This window comes from Ylistrum balloti, unplaced genomic scaffold (genome assembly GCF_031769215.1).
Source record: "Ylistrum balloti isolate Yb309-2 unplaced genomic scaffold, AGI_CSIRO_Ybal_v1 Utg371366, whole genome shotgun sequence".
Lineage (NCBI taxonomy): Eukaryota > Metazoa > Mollusca > Bivalvia > Pectinida > Pectinidae > Ylistrum > Ylistrum balloti.
The window spans coordinates 193857-216400 of record NW_026782724.1 but is presented as its reverse complement, the minus strand read 5'-3'; the positions used below and the strand labels follow the sequence as shown (position 1 = coordinate 216400).

The 22544-nt window shown below is 33.5% G+C and overlaps 1 protein-coding gene across 1 annotated transcript in view; it reads left to right on the top strand.

The window, feature by feature from the left end:
* The window catches only part of LOC132562216 (neurobeachin-like), a 232691-nt gene extending 212146 nt beyond the window's left edge, over positions 1-20545 (top strand). The window contains exons 42-60 of the mRNA XM_060226948.1: positions 4613-4730; positions 5038-5140; positions 5420-5535; positions 5842-5954; positions 6242-6382; positions 6823-6942; positions 7445-7597; positions 7969-8041; positions 9380-9474; positions 10020-10109; positions 10564-10605; positions 11917-12094; positions 12649-12729; positions 13055-13210; positions 13778-13945; positions 14913-15017; positions 15323-15519; positions 15954-16105; positions 17013-20545. Of these exons, the coding sequence (XP_060082931.1) occupies positions 4613-4730; positions 5038-5140; positions 5420-5535; positions 5842-5954; positions 6242-6382; positions 6823-6942; positions 7445-7597; positions 7969-8041; positions 9380-9474; positions 10020-10109; positions 10564-10605; positions 11917-12094; positions 12649-12729; positions 13055-13210; positions 13778-13945; positions 14913-15017; positions 15323-15519; positions 15954-16105; positions 17013-17103 (2292 nt within the window). The 3' untranslated portion in view covers positions 17104-20545. The remainder of the gene's footprint in view (positions 1-4612; positions 4731-5037; positions 5141-5419; positions 5536-5841; positions 5955-6241; positions 6383-6822; positions 6943-7444; positions 7598-7968; positions 8042-9379; positions 9475-10019; positions 10110-10563; positions 10606-11916; positions 12095-12648; positions 12730-13054; positions 13211-13777; positions 13946-14912; positions 15018-15322; positions 15520-15953; positions 16106-17012) is intronic.
* The last annotated feature ends 1999 nt before the right edge of the window (positions 20546-22544 follow it).

Below are 22544 nucleotides of genomic sequence, written 5' to 3'. Positions count from 1 at the left end.
TACACCTCTTGTAGGGAAATGGCTCCAGATCTGCATCATTTGTGATTGTGCCAAGTTTTCTCTGTAAAACAAGGAGGCCTAATTCAGAGCTGTGAGCAAACTTGTGGATTGTTTTGAAAAGCATACTTCAGCTTGAAATTCAATGAAATATACACCAATTCTGGAAACTCACTCAAATAAGATCCGTATACATATTTACATACTCGAGTCAAAAGAAAACCTATAGATGTGATATCAACAGCTGTACACTATTTGCATTATAGATAATAGTTAAGCAATAACTAAGAACTGATTCAATTTTTGAATATTTTTCTTAATGTTTCACAGACTTTATAAACAGCAAACATATTTGGTTTTTTAGCCCTCCATCGTGCTATTCAAATTGCCCTGCGTCCATAGTCTATCGCCACTTTAAACAATATTTGTTAAAGCTATTTCTTCTAAGAAGTCCTGTATGGATCTCTTTCAAATTTCATATGTAGGCTCCCCTTGGTCCCTAGTGCCTGTGAGATTTTGGGACAGATCAGAAAAAACAAAAAAAGCTTACAGCTGACCATCTTAGATTTTGCAGTGAAAGATTATCATCGCTATACCTGCAAAGGATTAATGTTCAAAATACTTACCATTTAGTGCTAAAAGAAAGAAGAGAAAAGTGGGGAAGTATCAAACATTCAAAGAACAAGTAAAGATCAAACAATGGTGGACGCCAAGATCCTTCTGGGATCTCTTTTGGACATATACAATGTACATTTCCCGGTATATCTTTTAAATAGGGCAGTTGGAATATATATAAGTTGATCATGTGGATGGGATATGATGTATTTTTTTCATTTGAGTAAAAGCCATTAAAGTTCACAAACATTGTTCACTCCTTAATTTCCTTGTTAATTCCAAACAAAAGTTTTATTTGTTTATGAACTTAAGAATGGTTGAGACATCCTTCTATCAGATTTCCACATTTTCATATAAAGTTTGTAAACCCTGAGATGTCAGGCATCTGGTGTATAGATACCTGAGGTGGTGGTGTAACAGATGGGTCTAGTATTCACAGACAAAGTCTAGATGCAAATGTACACATTACTAGTTATATATGGACCTCTGTAGTTGGTGTCCTTCCAAGTCATTAATGTAGCTCTGACAGTATATATAGAGCCTGGTCATTGGTTCACAGACAAGGTCATAACAGGTCCTGATACATTCAAATAGCTGGATTTACATGTATTGGCTATTGTCTAAGCTATATCATTTCTTGTTAAAATTTACAGACGTGTACATGTTATTTTTTTTTTTTTGCAAACCTAAAGTACATGTATATGTAACAAGATATTAAGAATTAAATCAATTTCAAATATAATGTCTTGTCATAAGTTTAAACTTGTGCATGATATGTTTTCACAACTAACAAATGATGTCATTGAATTGCAGATTTGGTCTCATGACCTAACTTTGAAATGTATATTGTAACAGAATTAAGACGATTTAGTGAATTGGTACATGCAGTCACAGGAATTTTCCATATATTAAATGTGTCAAAACTTGTTAGGCATTTTCCACTTTTTCACAAAACAGATTTTGTCGGGGATGCTGATAATTAAGTTTCATACATCCCAAGAGAATATTGATCGATTTTCAGTGTTCGCAGTGTCCATTAATTAAAACCTTGTGCTTTAGAAACACCGTAGTCTTATTCTTTATTGGTATTTGTTATTTCTATGCAAGGAAATTTATGAGCACAGGGACATGTATGTTAATGTGTTGTATTTAGACAGAGGTTCACCAACAAAATAGGATTTGGAATTTAGACTTTGAATTTAATGTTCATTATTTGTTATGTAGCAGTGATGTTTGTAAGAAAACGAAAATTATTTACAATACAGTTTTTTTTTAAGTATTTCAAGTTTAGATTTTCTTTATCAAATAAATTGAAGTGTGAATATTCTACCAGTAATCAACCATTAGCCAAAGCACATTCCAGGTATAAAATTTCTTAGGAAGTTTATCCATTGTGAATAAACTGTTATACTTCTGAAAATGCTCTCATCATGTTCCCACCAATATTTATATAAATGTAAAATATATTATGATTGATTGTATCACATTGTTTATTTACCCATCCTTATCATACAATTTATATATCTTTTCAGAGGAGTCATGATGTTGCATTCCCCAGGGGAAAATTGGACCAGTAACAAATACAGCAATACAGGTAGACACAGCATTGACCCTTCATTGAAGCCAAATGGTAAGAATTTGATTTTTATATAGTAAATATGAATGTGATTTTAGCTTTACTAAATGATTAGACAGTATGTGTGACTGCATCCCTTATTGAATCAGAATTAGTTTACAAATCAATATTCAGATTTATGTCAAAAATTATGCTTTACATATGAACATATAGTTACCAGGATGTTAACATAGTTACTGTTTAATATTTGTATTGACCTGACTGAAGCAGTGCCTTCATATACGATGTAGCAAGCATACCATGTGTTCTACAGATCTGGGGCCACAAACTGGCCATCAGTATTTTACGAACAAAAGGCTTTTTAATATTTAATTACAGACCTGTTCTAGTCATGGGAGGGTAATGATGGAACCTATTATTTCTCAATACCCATGTGACTTTGTTTTGAGAGGATCGGAGAGGAGATCCTGTTTACAATCTAATTACTGTAGGATTATTTGATTAGGGTTGATGGAGTCTGGGTCACTGTACATGTTATGGCAGGCAGCATCGTCACTGTATCATTTCTTGGAAGACGAGGCTTGTGATGCAGCAATGGTTCACCAATGTTACATAGCTGCAGTTTTACTGGTAGCTTCCAGCACGAAATTGATTAGACTACACAAAATTGATTTTGTAAAAGCGAAAAATGATGATGATTGTTCCGGGTTTTGCTAGCAGAAGGTTAAACAGAAAGTGCTGCATTTAGTGTGTCAGTTTATTTTACCATGCTAAAGGCATGATTGATAGGTGATGTTTTGCTGGGACGATTTTATAATGATTTGATGCAGGAGCTGCTGTCTGGTGGGAGTGTAGATTACCAGTATTGCCAGGATAATGTATGATGATTTGGTGCCATCTAGACGTCCACTCTGTCATTATTGATGTTTTATTGTTGGATAGGCTACTGATCTATAAAATTCCATTGCTACCAAATCATTCCATCTATATTCCAAGATCTTTGTTTATTTTCTTTATGTTTTCAGTGTTAGTGGCTAAGTTCAACTTGAATTATTATTAGATATTTAGATAATCTTGGAATCTAATCTGTATAAGATTTAGTGATTTATTGTTGAAATCCTAGAACAAAATGTTAAGATTCTTAAACCAATTTTATCAGGTTGAAATCCAACAACAATTCCATCAGTTGGATCTGAGTCCAGTGATTCTAGTTTTGGCTGATGGCATTATCAGATCAGTATTATGTCATATTTACAGTATTGTGGTATTGTCAAATAATACATCTATCACCCTGTATTAGCACTAGAGATGTCTAGAAACTGTTTTCACAAAGACTGCTTGTAATATGTAAATCATTTTTAATGAATAGAAAATCAAAGACTTCATTGGTTAGGAATACTGAGTTTCAAGTCAATTTGGTTTCATGTAATATAACCACATGATGACTCTCATTTAACTTATGTAAAGTAAAGGAAAGAAAATAAAAATTAACATTGTCAATTTTTTCAGTTATTGGTCAGTGATGTTGGTAATATGTTGTGGAATAATTGTTTTTTCTTGTTATTTCAGATGTGTATCATGGAGGAGGAGATGGTTAACTTATCATCAATGTAATGTATATTACAAATAAACTTACAAATGTTAAGGTCATCCAAAAAGATGTGGATCTCAATGTAGTCTTATTATCTCTTTATCAGTAATATCTTGTGTCTCTCTCCCATATAAGAAATAATGATACTGTCTTTTTCGAGGTGACATAATGTAGTGTATACATGTATATCATATTGTAATATTATAATATATATGATGATGATTGATATGTTGGCCTATATTGATTTTGAATTATAAATATTGAAATTGATTGTATGTGTTCTTTAATTTCACTATAAAGTGAAATGATTGTGAATATTGTGAATATGTTTTATGATGTTTATGATGTTTGATGATGATGATTAGCGTTGTGTATTCCTTGGTGTAAACATGATAACATTATATATATGTGGTGTCATGTGTTTGTCCATGTGCTGTTTTTGTCCATTTGTGATTTTGACGATATGGATTTGATGAAAATGCTGTATGATATTTTGAAATATGTCTAAACACATTTATTTTGATATTTTTATTGATTTTTCATTTATGATGCAATGTTTGTCATACTATTTTATGAATTCTTTTAATTTTGAATTACATTATGGTCATCATAACACAATTATATGTAATTGTAAAAGTGAAAATGTTGAAATATCAAATTTAATAAATATCGGTTTAAAGCTATGATTTGAGTAATTTTAAGTAAAAATGTTATTTGTCGGCTATGGAATTTTATTCAGAAATTCCATGTATTTGTATTGCAAAACAATAATTTACTGAAAATGTCTTCAACTATTTATGGCTGGATCTAAGTTTCATGGTGTCTGTTTTTAGGTTTTGTCGTATGTGGAACACCTTCATGGACGATGGCATTTCAATGAAGTACGAGCAATATTTTCACGGCGATATTTGCTACAGAATGTCTCTATTGAAATCTTCATGGCAAACAGAAGTAAGCAACAATTTAAATGATGAAAAATGATTTATCTGCCTTATACCATGAGATAATTCATATCACCATAGCATTCATATTGCGATAATACTCTGATAAGCTGTCTGAAGTATATTGCTTGTGTTGGTTATAAATAAAAATTGTTGTGGGAACAACTATCCTTGGATTACAATAATGCATGTGTGCTTGTGAATACAGTGATTTTCAAGAATAGACACCTATATATGTTGACGTAAATTTCAAAGATATGAAAATTATAAGAATTTGACTTGTGTTAATATCAGTGTATCATTGATTTGATTTACAGCGGCAGTTATGTTTGCTTTCCCTGACCATGCTACAGTCAAGAAGGTTATCAATGCACTACCTCGTGTGGGAGTTGGGGTGAAATATGGACTCCCACAAGCTAGGTAGGTGCTGCTAGATTGTAAGCAATTGGGCAAAGGGAGATAACTCTAGGGTTATCCTTAGATACTATTTATTTAGAAAAAAAAACAATAAAAAAAAAGAAAATTCAAATATCTAATTGAATTTATGATGCATTCAGTTCTATAATGGAAAGAGAGATGTATATGTATGCATTTGTAATTGATCTAATTAAGAGACTGAAAATTCTTATAAATGCAGTCATTTATCATCTGCAATAAGACATTACATGTTCAAGTTTTACTTTTGATTTACAATTACAGACGAATGTCACTTGCATCAGGAAAGCAGCTGTTCAAACTCTCATGCATGACACAGAAATGGCAAAGAAGGGAAATTTCAAACTTTGATTACCTAATGTACTTGAACACCATAGCGGGTATGTGTTGGGATGCTTAAAAGTTGTCTTCAATAAAATCCTGTAAAATGTTATATTGCATACTTTAAAGGGTACTTTTTTTTGATGGTGTAGAATTTTGTAGTTTTACCAAAACTGAAAGGAGCTATATATTGTTCTCTAAATTTATTGGGATGGTATGTTTTCCAGAATTTTATTCTGTTCTTTAAAAAGTGAAAATATTAACTCAGAAGAATGGTAATTTTTTTTACATTTACATTACATATTTTTAGAATGTCCTTCTCTATACATAAATCTGTTATTCAACCCATTGTTTAATTGTTTCAGGGCGTACTTACAATGATTTGAACCAGTATTCTGTGTTTCCTTGGGTGATAGTAAATTACGAGTCGGAGGAACTAGATCTGAGTCAGCCTAACAACTTCAGGGATTTGTCTAAGGTAGCTGATATAAAATTTGCCCTACTGTCTCTTATCTTTCTTCTGTTGAATACAGATATCTCAAAAACCATATTGATATGTCAAAATTACCTTCTAGGTACCTCTGTTTGGATTTTGATTTTTACAGTTACTGGCTGTCATGAAAACAAAGAGAACTTATGATCTTTTCTCCTGTTAGATAGGAACCCATATATTAATTTATATCATAAACATGTTCTGTACAATGAAATAATTAAACATAAGAAACTCGTACTTACCATTTGAAACAATTTTTTTTTCAAAAACAGCCTGTTGGGGCACTGAATCCCACAAGAAAGGAGTTTTTTGACGAGCGATATGAAACCTGGGAACATGATCAGATTCCACCTTTCCACTACGGAACACACTTCTCTACGGCAGCCTTCACCCTCAACTGGCTCATAAGAGTGGTATGTCATTTTGTCTAAAACTATTATCCTAACTAATTAGCAACATGACAGAATATGATTTATGGGTTATTAATCTTGTTTTATTAAAAAAAATGTAATCCTAATCTAGGAAGAGGGAATTAATTTGTAGTATTGAAATGTTGAATCTAAAGTGTGGAAGAAAGAATTAATAGATTCATGTTATGGTTTGGGGAAAATGAATTTCAAACTTCCTGTTTGCAATATAGTTAAGATGGTTTGATGGCTTTTTTTTTTTTTAATCTTTTCTCTTTAATGTAAGGAATAAAAACTATCGTTATTTTTCACATGTCAAAGATTTCACTGTCATAATCTCGTTGTGCCAATTTTTGGTTAAAATTAGTTTTCATTTTATAATTGATCATATGAGAGCTAGAACTGTGGAATGTTTTTATTCAATTCCATGTTTTTTTCTCTTGTAGGAGCCTTTCACGACAATATTTTTGAATATGCAAGGAGGCAAGTTCGATCATGCCAATCGGACCTTTTTCTCAATTGCGCAGGCTTGGAAGAATTGCCAGCGTGATACCTCTGATGTCAAGGTTTGTTTACATTTGTTCACAGTTTAATTTATCCAAGTATTTGTAGTCAGAAAAACAGTTTAGATTTACATTTTATTTTTATTCTTGTTTGTAACTGTTTCATTGTTTGTGTTTTAACTGTTTCTTTCTTTATGTTGAAACTGTGTCTTTTCTTTGTGTTAAAACTGTGTCTTTCTTTGTGTTGAAACTGTCTCTTTCTTGAAATAGTTCATCTGAGAATAATCATATACTTCAACATATGAAATGTTTGTTGTGTAGAAACATTTGCTTTTGCCGTTCTAGATAAATCACAAGAGTTTAATGCAAGAAATTTAAGACTTCAAATGATAAAATTATAAATGTAATTATGTTATCCATGCTAGTTATTTACCTTTGAAATGAATTCTCAAAGTTTAAAGTACGAAAGAAAGTAATGTTATATAGTACATTCATAACTTTCACACCATTGACAAGAAGTATTGTGACATCAGTTGGATTTGATTGCATGTTATCTTGTTCACAGGAGTTGGTGCCAGAACACTTTTTCCTCCCAGAGATGTTAGTCAATGAGAATGATTTCAACCTGGGCCAGCAGGATGACGGTCTGGAAGTGAAGGACGTCATCTTACCACCCTGGGCTAAGAGTCCTGAGGACTTCATTAGGACCAATAGAATGGTGAGATGTTGAAAGACACCTTCTCTTAGATTGATCTGAAAAATCATCTCCATGTTCATGCTTAATTATGATTAAGATTCCGCTGTATTGAAATAAGATTGAAGACCTAAAGTTTTCTTTAAAAGTAATAGTTCTGAACATGAACTTTGACATATTTGTTACCAAGTTTTTTCTTTCCTTGACAGTTATTTGTTGAAAACATTTCTACTGTCTAACTAATACAGAAGCCTTTGTCTGCATCAAGATTCCTATGTTTATGTATGATGTTCAGTAAGTGAGGCATGGTAGAAATGGCCATAGAAAGTAAAATCGTCTTGTGTAATCAAATGTTTCTTTTATAATCCCTGATTGATGTTGTTTTAATGTTTCAGGCTCTGGAATCTGAGTTTGTGTCCTGTCAACTCCATCATTGGATTGATCTGATATTTGGATACAAACAAAGGGGTATGTTAATCTCCATGTTGTTCATTTTTATTGGCCGGATTGCACATAGTGCAAATCCGGGTTATAGTATGGTGAATGTCGGGCGGGCGGCTGGGCTGGTGGGAAAAGGGGTACCAGTTTTGTAGAATCAACTCCTCCTAGAGTTTTTGACGTAGAAGCCTGAAACTTTGTAGGATGTTTATATATATGTTGAAAATGTGCACCTCCTATTATGGATTCATTCTTGACATTTTTTTGGATTTTCCGGGCTTTGAAACTTAAGTCATTTTCAGCAGTTTGGCAAGGAAAAGGGGTACTGGTTTTGTAGAATCAACTCCTCCTAGAGTTTTTAACGTAGAAGCTTGAAACTTTGTAGGATGTTTATATATATGTTGAAGATGTACACCTCTTATCATAGATTCATTCAGGACCTTTTTTCTTGATACTCAACAAATGAAACACCCTTAACTGTCTTATAAATACCATATAACATTGCACTCATCCCGGTAAATTGTGGCTTTGCCCCATTTTTATGTATTAAATCTTTAATGTTTTGCCGACTTGTTTTCTGTAAAATGTTGCCAGTGTTGCTTATTTTCCTTATTTTTATTAATAATTGCAGTGCAGTAAGGAGACCTTGAAAAGGTGTTATGTAAAATTATGAATTTCCACATTGTATTTCACTGAATAGTTTGGATGGTTTCACATTGGACGTTTTAGGATTTTCATGCTCTCCAAAGGGAGAGTATATAGTTGTCACTTTGTCTGTCTGTTTGTTTGTATGTCCATCATAATTTTGTCTGGAGCATATTACAAAAACTTATATGGTAGATATAGCTCAACAAGGAGAAGTGTAGTGCACAAGAACCATTACTTTCTTTTGCATAATTAAGGCATTATTGCCCTTTTATATTTTACATACTTGAATTATATCAGGAGCATTACACAAGCACTACAAGAGGTATAAACATGAAACACAGGTAGATAGATCTCAACAAGGAGAAGTGCAGTGCACAAGAACCATCACTATCTTTTGCAAAATTTAGGATTTATTGCTCTTTGCTATTTCTTTACATAAATTTTGTCCCATTTTGTGTCTTGACGGCCCTTGTTATGTTCTATAGTGTGTTAAATGGTTCAATGTTCGTTAATTTTTATCAGGGCCCTGCATCGAGATGTGGGTGCTCTGTAGTAATCCACTTGTTCAATTTTGTAAAAGATAGTAGCAGTGGAAACATATCTTCATTAAGATTTCAACTGTCACTTTTCATGTATTAAAATCTCATTTGGACAGTGATTTCTTATCTACAGGAAATTTAGCCTTTAAACTAGTTTTAACTTTTTGTTGTGTATTCACAGGACCAGAAGCAGTGAGATCCACTAACGTATTCTATTACCTGACATACGAGGGTAGTGTAGACCTGGAATCAATGACCGACCCAGTTATGAAAGAGGTAAAGTTGACCTCCAACATTAAATTCTCCATGTAGATAAATTTTGTTACTTATGTTGATAGATGGTTATTGTTGGACAGTGGTATGAGAAAGTTGTAATGTACTTAAAAATCTGAAGTCTCTAATATTTTAACATATTTTTTTTAACCTTTTTTGGGGAGAAGGGCACTATTGATGGTTAATGTTGTGAAAGGAGTATTACCAAGAAAAAATCGTAAATCTTTCCTTTAATAAACAGTGTTGATTATTTCAGGGGTTTTGTAGTAATACTGTTAAAGAGGCAGGTTCATTTTTGACTGTCAAAAATTCTGACTCTATTCTTGTTAACAAAACAACAGTTTTCAAAGGACACTATTTCAGGGAATACCAGTAGATGTTGTATTTGATAATGACTTTGTCTTTCTAAATACTTGTAGCTATTAAATGTAAGCAACTGGGTGATATTTTGAAAAACAACTTGTTTAAAATATTATCACTTGTCCAATAATCCTTGTTCTTCAGTCATCATATTGAATTGGGATTGATTGTTTTCTACATTATTACAGGCAATTGAGAACCAGATTCGCAGTTTTGGTCAAACTCCCACTCAGCTACTGACGGAACCTCATCCTCCCCGGAGCTCTGTGATGCATCTTGTATGTATTGTACTCACTTCTTTTTTGTACTTGGTATTGCTTGGACTAACTTTGATTCCAGTCTTAACTTATTTTGGTTTAAGAACTAACCTTCCAGTCAATTTCTTACTGACATATTTCCAACTTATATTGAAATGAAGCACATGTTACTGAGCATTAAATTCAAATTGGTGAACACTTTTGACTTCAAATTTCTTTTTATTGTTCGGATAAATTTTGCACCACTTAAGCCTCAAACTTGATAGATAAGCAGATTTCAACAAAAAGATAAAAAAGAAAATAGTTTTTGAATGGTTAAAAAGAAAAATTTATGTTAGATTTCATATTAAAATGTAATGGTGGAAATGCAGTTGATAAAAATTATAAAAGATTTGACTCAGATTTCATATTACAATGTAATGGTGGAAATACAGTTGATAAAAATTATAAAAGATTTGACTCAATTTTATTGCAGGCTACTGAAAAATACAAAAAAACCAGGAGTATAATACATAAGGTCTTGTTTCTTACCGATCTCTATCTCTCTATCTCTCTCTGGCTAATGTATGTGGTTGTGGTACATATATCAAAGCAAAGCTACAGGTAGTCAACCCTGTATAGATCTGATTGGTTAAGTTCTCTTCTGTCTTCAGCTTTATTGATGCTGTTGAAAAGTTATATTGGTCTTGAATTGCATCATATGATAACTTACTGCAGACATTTTTTTTAATGTGGATTGAAGGGTTGAGATTTCATAGTAGTTAAGTAAGTCCAGTAACTTGACCCAAGGGAATGACAAAAATGTATAAAGGGATTTTACATTTAAGGCAACTTAATGAGTGTGATATTTAATAATGAATCTTTTTGAATTGTCTTGATTAAATCACATATATCAATTGCATTGCTGGTGAAATAGGTATTTCATATGCATGCTTGAATTGTGCTAAGTACCTTTTTTGTATCTATTCTTTGTTATATTTTGTGACCCTCCTTGCAAACAGGTGATGGTGTGGCTAGAATAATTCCAGATATTCTAGAACTGGAAAGTTATCCAATGTATTGATTGATCAGTTTGAACCTCTGTAAATGCACATACCGTAAAATGGCAAGTTTTTGTTTTAGTTATAAATTTTCGACAAGAGTTTAGATCAACCAACAAAAAAAACCCAACAAGAATTTTATAACATGGAAGTGAACCTGTACATTTAGAACATATAGTCCAACAAACTTATACTTAACATTACCATGAGTGCTTTCACTGCGAACACCTGTAACAGTTATTCACCTGTATCAGACCTAATTGGAACACCTTGTCCTGTAGGAATAAAAGTTGGTTATGGAATTCTTAATAACACCTCACAAAAAATTCCCAATTTACGGTACTCTAGGTTTCTTGTTTAGGAATGATTTTGAACAAGCCTGCCATCCTGCCTATAGCATTAGAAAGAAACTTTAAGATTTGTCTTACCGTTATTTTCAATGCAGTGAAGAAAATTTACTTTTATGGTGGTAACATGTTCCTAATGGATTTTGTTCAAATGGTTCAAGTTATGTCAGTGTAAAATCAAGGAAGTATCTTTGTGCCATATCTGAATCATACAAATACATAATCAACAAATAGACATGAAGGATTATGTGAAGGATAATTCCTTCAAAAGATGAGAGCTTGTATTTATTTAAAGTTTAACAAAAACAACTGAACATCAAGCAATATAGCAGCTGGTAAAATTCATATAATTAGCCAATTGGTAGATATTTAAGGGAAAAGATAATCATGCAATATGCTGTCTTTAAAAACTTCAAAACAATGTGACTTTGTGTTTTGCAGACCCCGATGATGTTCTCAACTACGCAGGACGATGTGTGCATGATCATGAAGTTCCTGTCTAATTCACCGGTAACCTATGTGGCTGCCAATACTCACCCTGCCGTCCCTGTGCCTGCTGTCACAACAATCTCCTGCAGCCACAACTTCGCCATCAATAAGTGGAACCCAAGCTACCAACGTATGTGTTACAATCGCAAACTAAATATTTACAAATAATCTGAGATGAAACACTTGCTTGATCAACATTGCAGTAAGTTTTCATATGTATTGTATTACAGTCATAGTGCAAAGGAAAGTGCTGGCTTGGTCAAAGTTCAACAAATGTTACTGTGAAAAACGAATTACTGTAAATCACTAAAATTTCGCGAATACTTACTTATTTGATATTTAGTTGGTGTGTTTCTATATTCAAGGTCAGGGGTCAGATTTGTTAAAAGCTTTAAACGATTTCTTCTCATGATCTAAAATGCCTAGATGCTTGATAATAAGCCTTTATGTTCTGAGAATTAAGCCCGACAAAGTTTGTGAATTGTGAAAAGAAATGACTTACATTAAAGGTCACAGGGGTCAAATTTGTTTAAACATTGAACCAACTTCTTCTGATGAACTAAAAGGTCTAGTGGCATGATATTTGGTGGGTAAATATATATATACCAGTTGAGTGCTGCAGGCCCATTGGGCCTCTTGTCTGAATTTTTCATCAACATTGTAATTTTCTACTTGTCTTTACAGAACAAGGCACACCAACAAGCTTTTCTTCAGAGAAACCTGAAACTCAGGCAAACCTGCCTCTGTCTATGGATCAGCTACTAGGTAGGTGTAGTGGGATGTTGCCTCTTAGCACTGATGCTAGACTAGGAGCTAAACAGAAAGTATATGTAGTGTTAGCTACTCTGAAAATAATCTTGAAGATTAAGACTGATTTATCAAAAAAGAATATTGTCTGGACTGGCTGAGAATCTTCTCACAAAATGCATGGGATTTGTATTATATATAATTTGGATCTCACAAAATGTACAGAGTTTGTATTAAACCTGGATCTCACAAAATGGAAAGGGTTTGTATAAAACTTGAATGGATCTGTCAGTTTATTGCATATAAATCATACCAAAATTTACAATGACTTCTTTTGTTACAGCCCTCAACACTGGTCTACAGAGACGTACATTAGGAGATAACTTTGATGAGAGGATGAAGGCTCGGCACTCTTCCTTTACTACATCTGCTGACAACCGCTTTATTTTTGCCTGTGGATTTTGGGACAAAAGCTTCCGTCTGTTTTCTACTGAAACAGGTAAAATCAGCTGTTCATTAAAACTGAAATTTATAACATCTAAAACACTATAACGAAAGATTTTATTGTATATATTTGATAATTAAAACTCGGAGAGTAGTAGATTCAGTAGTGTATGTATCAATTGTAGATTTGGTATTGTAGGTATTAGTGATAGATTTTTCATTGTAGGTACTGGTTGTAGAATTCTTATTGAATGTACCAATGTTAGATTAGGTGTTGAAATTACCAATGGTAGATTTGATATTTTAGGTATCAGTGATAGATTTGTTATTGTTGGTACCGTTGGCAGATTTGGTATTGTAGGTACCAGTGGTAAATTTGATATTGAAGGTACCGATGTTAGATTTCTATTTTAGGTTTGAGTGGTATCAGTAGAACTCAATTTTATAACTGATAATGTACAGTACTCAAACAAAACAGTTAATTGGATCACCAAGCAAATTATAGATTGGTTGTTAGCGTACAGCAAAAAGAAATTTTATGATAAATGACCATTTCATGATATGGAATCTTAGAGTGACTGTTTTTTTTCACTGCCTTCATGTTGTTGTTTGTGCTTTTCAGCCAAAATTTTACAAGTGGTACATGGCCACTTTGATGTAGTGACATGTCTGACACGTTCTGAGTGTAACCTGAATCAGGACTGCTACATCATCACTGGCTCCAAAGACTGTACTGTGATGGTATGGATGTTCACTGCTCGAAACATGGCCATCATTGGTGACAATGGCAGTAAGTTAGCACAGAGCTATTCGTCTATTCTCTGTTACTACCACAAAATAAGTACTCTATATGTTCTAATAATAATTACTTGCACTCTAATGATCACCCATTACCTGCTTGAATGCAAAAATAGAAATGAATTATAGGCATTTTCACTCCCTCCAATGACATCTCATAAACCTCCAATAATAGCTCTATCACCATTTTTCCTCAACACAACCCACATATCCAATGTATTGTCCTCCTTACTGTTGATTGTATGTATGTGACTAATGCTCTTGTTTACTGTACGTTTTATAATTGCACCATATATTGTCCCCTTCTCTAAAAAAAAAAGGCTATTTTAATTTTTGGTACTCCCATGGCTGTGAATGGAATCGAGTCATTAAGTTCATCCTTCAAAAACTTAAATATGATTGGACAAAAACCTTACTGGTATATGACTAACTGTCCTTTTGTGTCTCTGAATTGTTATGGGGTCATCGCTATAGTTGTTATCAGGCTGGAAGACAGTTCCACAGTGTACTTATGTCACAGTTTTCTTTGTAAGCCTGGTGTCCCTTTCTTGCAATTGATAATTGATATTAGGGATAATCTGTGATTTTTCTTAAGCTATCAAATGAACTAATTTTGTTTATCAGTTTTGATCCTAACTGCTAACAGATCGATGATATAGTCTATCCTATTTCATAAGCATTTTCTGATTCTGTATAATTTATACAAATTTGTCATATCTGTTTTTAAATGTATGCAATTTTGGTTGTTGGTTTTAATAACCATATAAATTGCATGTTGAAACAGATGAAAATGCAAGCTTAATATTTAGCAATGGAGGAATTTTACATGTTTAAAGTAATTGTTATTGTAAATGACCTGTTTAAAACTGATTTAAATTTATATGATCTTTTCAAAAATTTATTTTAAAAAAGTCCAGGTGCAGAAACTGTTGTCATGAGTATAATCTGTTGACTTTCAGGTCTTGAGCACCCAACTCCCAAAGCCACTTTGACTGGCCATGAGTCTGAGGTCACCTGTGTCGCCGTCCTTGCTGAACTTGGTCTAGTCATGAGTGGATCACAGAGTAAGTTGTTTTTTAATTCCAATTGATGTCATTTGCAACAATTTATTTGAATTCTCTCCCTTAGATCACATTCAGATGAGTTTTCAAATTATGAAAGCTGCATTTTGATATTTCTGCTTTGTAATTGAGAATAAAAAACCAATCTGTGAGAGAAAATGAATGGCTTTTTCCTAGAAAGACAAGAAAATAGTGTTCTAAAAATGAAACGCATCCATTGGAATGACAAATAGGTCTTGTGGCTTGATGTATGAAGATGTTATGCATTGTTAATGATTGAAATCTCAAGATGTTTGGTTCTCTCTCAGATGGCCCTTGTCTGGTGCACACCCTGAGTGGCGATTTACTGCGGTCTCTGGAGGCCCCTGAGGGCTGTCGGACACCTCAACTCATTACAATGTCTAGAGAGTCCTTTGTTCTTGTCAAGTTTGACGAGGGTCATATATGCAACTTTAGCATCAATGGCCGCTTACTTCTAAATGTCCGCCATAAGGATAACATTCAGGTGAGTATCAAAGATGATATTTATATAGATGTGTGATTGCATTATTTTCACGCAGACTCAAAGTTGTAAATTCAAATCTGCATTATTATCTGCCTTATTGGGCAATATAAGGAAAAAAGATTAATGCTTTGCAAAAAGTCCTTATTCCTATAATAAAGAAGTCATAGATTTAAATCAATAATGTGTATTCAAGCTGTAAAGGATTAAAACCAAGTAAATCTTTAAAGCTACATTTGTCAGAGCTTTGATGTCCTTTCATTTGAAGATTTTGTTAAAAACATGTCATGTAGATTTTTGGATTACATAAAGGCAACAGAGAGCGCTACTAAATTGTTGAGATCTATAATGATACTTATACATGATATTACAGAGGTAAAATCATCAATAGTTAATGCCAGATAAAAAAAAAAGAAAAATATCTTTTGTTATTGTAGTCAATGATCTTGAGTCGTGATGGTCAATACATGATGCTGGGTGGTTCCAATGGAGTGGTTGAAGTGTGGCGCTCACATGACCTAACCCTGTTGTATGCCTACCCACCTTGTGATAGCGAGATTAGGTCACTTGCTCTCACGCATGATCACAAGTAAGTATCTATGATGGAGAGATCAGGTCTCTTGCTCTCATACATGGTCACAAGTAAGTATCTATGATGTGTGAGATCAGGTCACTTACTCTCATACATGATCACAAGTAAGTATCTCTATGATGGTGAGCTCAGGTCACTTCCTCCCATACATGGTCACAAGTAATTATCTGATGTTGTGAGATCAAGTCACATGCTCACACGCACAGCCACAAATAAGTATCTAATGATGTTGAGATCAGGTCACTTGCTCTCAGGAAAGGTCATAAGTAAAATCTGATGATAGTGGGATCAGTCACATTTTGTCACACACAGTCGAAAAATAAGTATCTGGCAATCAAATAAGTGTGTCAGATCTCTTGTTTAGTAGTTCAGATCTCCGTCAAGGTAGGATATGAAGTCACTAATTTAGTGTGTCATACCTTTGTCACACCTGGTCACAAGTGAGGATATGAAGTCACTAATTTAGTTTGATCTCTGTCACATGATTATAGTACATCTGAAAAAGTTGGCTGATTCCTTACCATCTCATACACTAAGTACATCAGTGTTAGTACGCTGCCAATGGTCATTTCTCTCATGAAGTCAACCATCACACTCTCATCTTCTACTGGTTGTGTTGTAAGAATTTCTATTCTGTGGTCACAAAAAGGTTTGTCAAATCAATAAGTGACCAAGTCACTATTATAAACAAGTATCTAGCACAAAAATATGTATAAAAAAAACACAGATAAGTACAAATGTCCTGTTTTTGATGAATCTCTTTTGAATATACATTAAACAGTCAAAAACTGTGGCACTGTGAATTCATGTCAAAATAAAGGGACTACCATATAGTTCCTTTTTTTTTCTGCCTGATTACATTGTTTACTGACAAATACAATTGATCATGCTTCAACTTTTTCAGGTTTTTGTTAGCTGGTTTAGGAACTGGATGTCTTTTGGTATTCAACATTGATTTCAATAAGTGGCACCATGAATACCAGGAACGATACTGAAGATCTAGTGGACACTGTGAGGATCAGAAATAGTACTAAATGGTCTTTCACAAACCTGTGTATCAGCATTGATACTGAAGAGTAGTTTGTGTGCATCAAAAGAAACAGTACTGTAGGTGTGAAGATTGTTGTGGTCCAGGAACAGTACAGAACAGTTTGTGGACACGAGAAACGAGTGATGTCAAGGACAATTTTGGCACCAAGGGATAATGTGCTGGCACCCCTTTGGCATGCATGTGTGTTGTGTGTCTGGACACAAGACTGGTGTGTGTTAGGTGCAGTCCAGTGGTTGACAGGTTCACACCATCAGTTGATATGATTTATCAACGTGATGACATTCTGTAGAACATATTGTGTGACATAATCATCCCTGAACAGAACCAGTTGTAGAACTAGAATCACTGAAAATAATACTTCTCTAATATGTACTGTCAAATGCATCATAAGTTGTCTCCATACAAAACCAGTCGTGGTAGATCTAGAATCTCTGGAGGGGAAAACTTATGGAAATAGATAAGCAAAGCTGCTGTAGCTGTACTGTGTTGTAAGGCAGGCTGTCAATTAATTCAATTGCTCAGTCACAAGCACAACCATTATATTATAGTGCCACAAGAGCTAGCTGTGTCACTTATCACTAACATATAGTTATTGCATTCTAGAGCAACTTGTGATGCAGTCAGTTTTAAAATTGTTTTATTATCAGGGAGAGCTTTGCCATTATGTTGGCAATATTTACACCATTTGTTGTCCTGCTCAGCACTAAAATGTAATATTGTGCAGAATTATATTGCAGCTCACTGTACTGGCAAATTACTCTAAATGACAAGTTGTGGCACTGCCGATATAGCTTATTACTATGGTACAGTATCTCTAGTCAACTTATTCCTGTGACAAAGTCTTATCGCTGCATATTGCTGTGTAGAACCAATATAAGATATCATGCACTCAATCTGATTCATTGTTACAAGTATATTATGTGTTGCATTTTTCAATACATTCAAGGGAAGTTTTAAAATAACTTAATATATTTATGTGATGTTATAAACTTTAACAAATGTTGTTATGAAAAGCAGCCAAATAGTAATTTGCTAGCAAATTTAAATATAGTAAATGACATGAGGGGTTGTCCTCCTTCAACAATTCTTGAGATGCCTTTGAATTGTGTTGGTAGATCTACAACGAGGATTCAGATCTACTTGTGCATGTAAGTCTTGATGACCATAGTTCTTTACTGACAAAATTATTTTGACTACCTGTGGAATTATTTTCATCGCCTGTCACTAAAACTGATTCTGACCTACCAGAAATGCATGCGAGTACTAATGTTTCACATAATAAGTTTGAATCACCCTGCAGTAAAGTGCTACTTTGGATGAGATATAGATGCGTTACCTGCTAGTAATTATACTATGTGTCCACGGTAAAATAATTTGAGTAATTTGAAGGTTTTAGACTCCTTGGTGAATATTGAGTTTATGTGAGGTCTGTTAATGGGTATGTAGCACATGACACTCCTGGTAGACATTAAAAGTAGTTGCGTTACTTATGTTCAGTAAAATATCTGCTATCATTCCAGAGTTACTGACTGGTATCTCATGTTTGTTTTACAATGGTATCCACAGTTTCATTGTTACTTCGTGTGGGTTATATTTTAAGATTTGTGAAAGGTTTTGATTTTGTGCTGTTGTGTTAATTCTCAATCTAACCATTAGGTAGTTTCATTGATGACTATCAAACCAGTAGGTGTTTAATCTTGGCTTTAGTCCTCTAATTCAAACCAGACTGTTGTTTGTTCCTTTAAACCAAATATATCATACAACTGTGGTATGGATTAACTTACCTGTAGTGAAATTTATAAAATATTTCATTGTATTTAACGATGGTTATTAGTGATAAGATGATGAAGTGCTAGTGATAGGACTGGACCTTTTTTTTTAAATACATTTTGATATTTAAACTAAATAAAGTTTTTCTTTATGGAAATATGGAGCAGAAAAGACTGTGAGGATGCTAGATTTCTACTTTCTATAAACTTTGAGATTAAATAGATTTAGATCTAGCAAGGAACTTTAGTGTATTCATATTTTAATACTTGTTTGTAGGGTAATATATGAATTTGAGAGTTAATTGAAGTGATATTATTCTTAAACTTTTGAGATAACATTCCTATTTCTTTGTTGAAATATCTTCTTTTTATATACTTTTTAAATCTGTTTATCGTATGCTACTTTATAGGTTGTACAGAAACACTTTAAGTGAAAACTTCATAAAAAGAATGATTTATTTTGTTTGCTGCTCAGCTTTGTGAATGGGAGAAGTATGCTGTAATGATAAACAGTACATTCCGTGAGGTATTCTCTTTTATAGAGTTATTGTGCTTAAAGTGAAATTCTCATTTGAGCACGAAGGATTGTGTCCATCTGATTGCACAGTACTGTTATGATGGTATATCTGGTACTTAATTCAATGTCTTGCTTCTTTTTATTGTAGTATGATAGGGTCCACATAAATAATTAAGATTAATAGTGTGTACATTATAGATATATATGTATATATATATTGATGTAAATAAATAATCTTAAGAAAATATTCCCACCATAGAAACAATTCTTCCATTAAATGGAAGATTTTTAATGTTCTCTAATTTTGAAATTGCCTGAAAAATTTATGGGATAATTTGTGGGTGGGCATTAAATTCTGTAAGTAGAGCGAGGACGGCTACTAAACCAGAGGGAAGTCTTCATATTTTATAGTCTCTCTTGAATTGGGTTTATTTATTCAGAAAGCGATTCTTGTAACCATTCACATGCATGCTGATATTTGTTGTCATGTTGTTAATAGCTTAAGAGATCATCTGCTGTCTTTATAAAGATTTTCCTTTTTTATTAATGGATACATTCACACAGTAAATCCAAAATCTTGTTCCTGTTTGAACTTCCTATCAAAGCGAGGGAGCAGATCAAAATTTAGGTGGGGGTGTCAGAAAGGGGAAATTATTTCTTATTCAATAATTAGTTATTCTTTTTTAACAGCTTCTATTGTATTAAGTCAAGATCCTGAAATTGGGTACTGTTCCATTCTGAAACAGAGTTACGTAGGGGTATAGATATATTTATATGTATATGTTACTTGTGTGTGTATGTGTGTATGTTACCAGGTATGTGTGTATCCATCGCTAATCAGATTTCTTTTTAAAGAGGCTATTTATACATATTACTTTGGATGATGCTATATCAAATTCATTATTTCATGAACAAAACATATCAAAATTTTTTTTTTTCCTCCTCTAATGAATTTGTTAATTGTGTTTGTGATATAGAAAGCTTTTCCTAAGTTTGATGTATTTATATGTGACACGTTGGTACTGACCAGTGTCCACACTGACCAGTTCAGACATATTTGGTAGCAATAGCCACACTTAATAAAAGTTTTGAGTCAGGTCCCCCAGTTTTGATTCTTTCTTTAATGGTGTCAACAGTTGCAAAACACTAGAGAAACAGACATTCTTATGTATATGGAATTGAATGAATTGCCAAATCTATTTCTTAAATCTGGCAACAATAAGATATTTTGATATAAATTGGGTACCGTCAACAGCATTGAATTTAAGTAGCCAAATTATTTTGTGCTTAGATACAAAAAATTATATTACTTGATAATTACCTATTTTATTAAGGATTACCAACAGCTATACAATTCTAAGATTAAGGGGAAATGTTTGCCATTTGTGTTGTGCCAAATTTATTGAGGCATTGGAATATTCTCACACATCGTAATGGCACATATCTTCTGTTAAATTTTAAAAGTTTTTAAGTCATCTGACCGAAGGGTCTGATGACCTATTGCGATTGCCTTTTGTCCGGCAGTGTCCATCATAAACATTTTCAACTTCTTCTCAAGTTCTACATGTCTCATTGAGCTGAAACTTACCTGAAATGATCGTGACATGATCCTGACCAAAGTTTGTTAATTTCGGATTGGTCCAAAATCCAACATGGCCACCATCTTGAAAACACATTTTCGACTTCTTCTCAATTCAAAATTTGAAATCGTGTATTTCATGTCAGATGACTGTTAAGGCCCGTGGGTGGGCCTCTTGTTTAAATTAATTCTTCAAATGTCATTTCAAGTTTCAATGTCTATGTCCATTACCAAACACTTTTTTCTTACAACAGAATCATGATTCCCTTTCTTTATGCACGTCAACAAAATCCAACGTAGCTGTTGTAAATATAAACAGTTAGGTCTCCAGCAAATCCTACGTAATCAAAACTCCATTCCTCTTTGCTTATTGATGTCAAATGCTCTTTCCATGTGTTGGGAAAAAATTTACAATTCTATACCACCTGTTTGTAAGGCGTGTATGCTGTATATATATATGTGTGTGTTATGAAGAAAACAGCTCATTGTTGAAGGTGAGGTAATCCCAACCTTTGCTGGCACTTGTGTACATTACAAGGTTCAACAAGCCTCAATTGAAATTATATTAACTGCAGAAATGAATGGAGTAAGAAAGATCTATGGTTATCAACAACAATATGATGTCTGGTGGTGATACTACACTTTCATCAGAACTCCCCATTCAAGCAATATCCTGTAATAAGCCCAACTTTCTACCTGACTTGATAAAAAACAAGATCGGAAGGATCCAAATTTAAGAGAGAGAAAACCAGACTAATCCCAAGAAGGCTGATATGGGTCGGACAGATGACCTTTTCCATATCTGATTGGTATATCAAAACCAGAAGTCTTTGCACAAGTTGAGTGCACATTCCACTGCGGCATCTGGGGTTATAAGAGATATCGTACTCCATGCTATTTCAATGCAAGAGGTCCCAGGGGGATCTTGGCACATTGTTTGATCTTCATTTGCTCTTTGAAAGTTTTTTTCCCTTCTTTCCTCAAAACTAGCAATATTAATCTTTAATCGTCAAATCAATTATGGTTACCAGAGTCATTTTTTTTTTTATCAAGCATGACATCAAAGGGCACCAAGAGGTGAATCCACATATGAAATTTAAGAAAGATAATCCAGTTCTCATTTATTGTATAAATTCCAGATTATGGATAGATGAGGGACAAAGGGATAATCCACCATCCTATTATGGTGTGCTAATGACATTACAGGATGTATACAGCAGGTAAGCATGATCCAAATAGTCAGTTCTTACATCTAAAGCAAGATGAATGTTTTGAAAATCTGTTGAAATCTTACGAGGCCTGGAAGCCTGTGTTGCTCACCTGGATATTTGGCTTTCACTAAAAATTATTTTTCTGCATGATTGTGTTCATCTTCTCTAAAGAATTTTAAAGTTCCTAACTAAATTTTGACAAATCACTTTCATGCAAGTAGGAAAGGAATGCTTTTAACTCTCACTATACCTTTATTGTCCATAATTGGGCCTGCCACTCTTCAGACCCGAGTTTCACATAAAATTCAC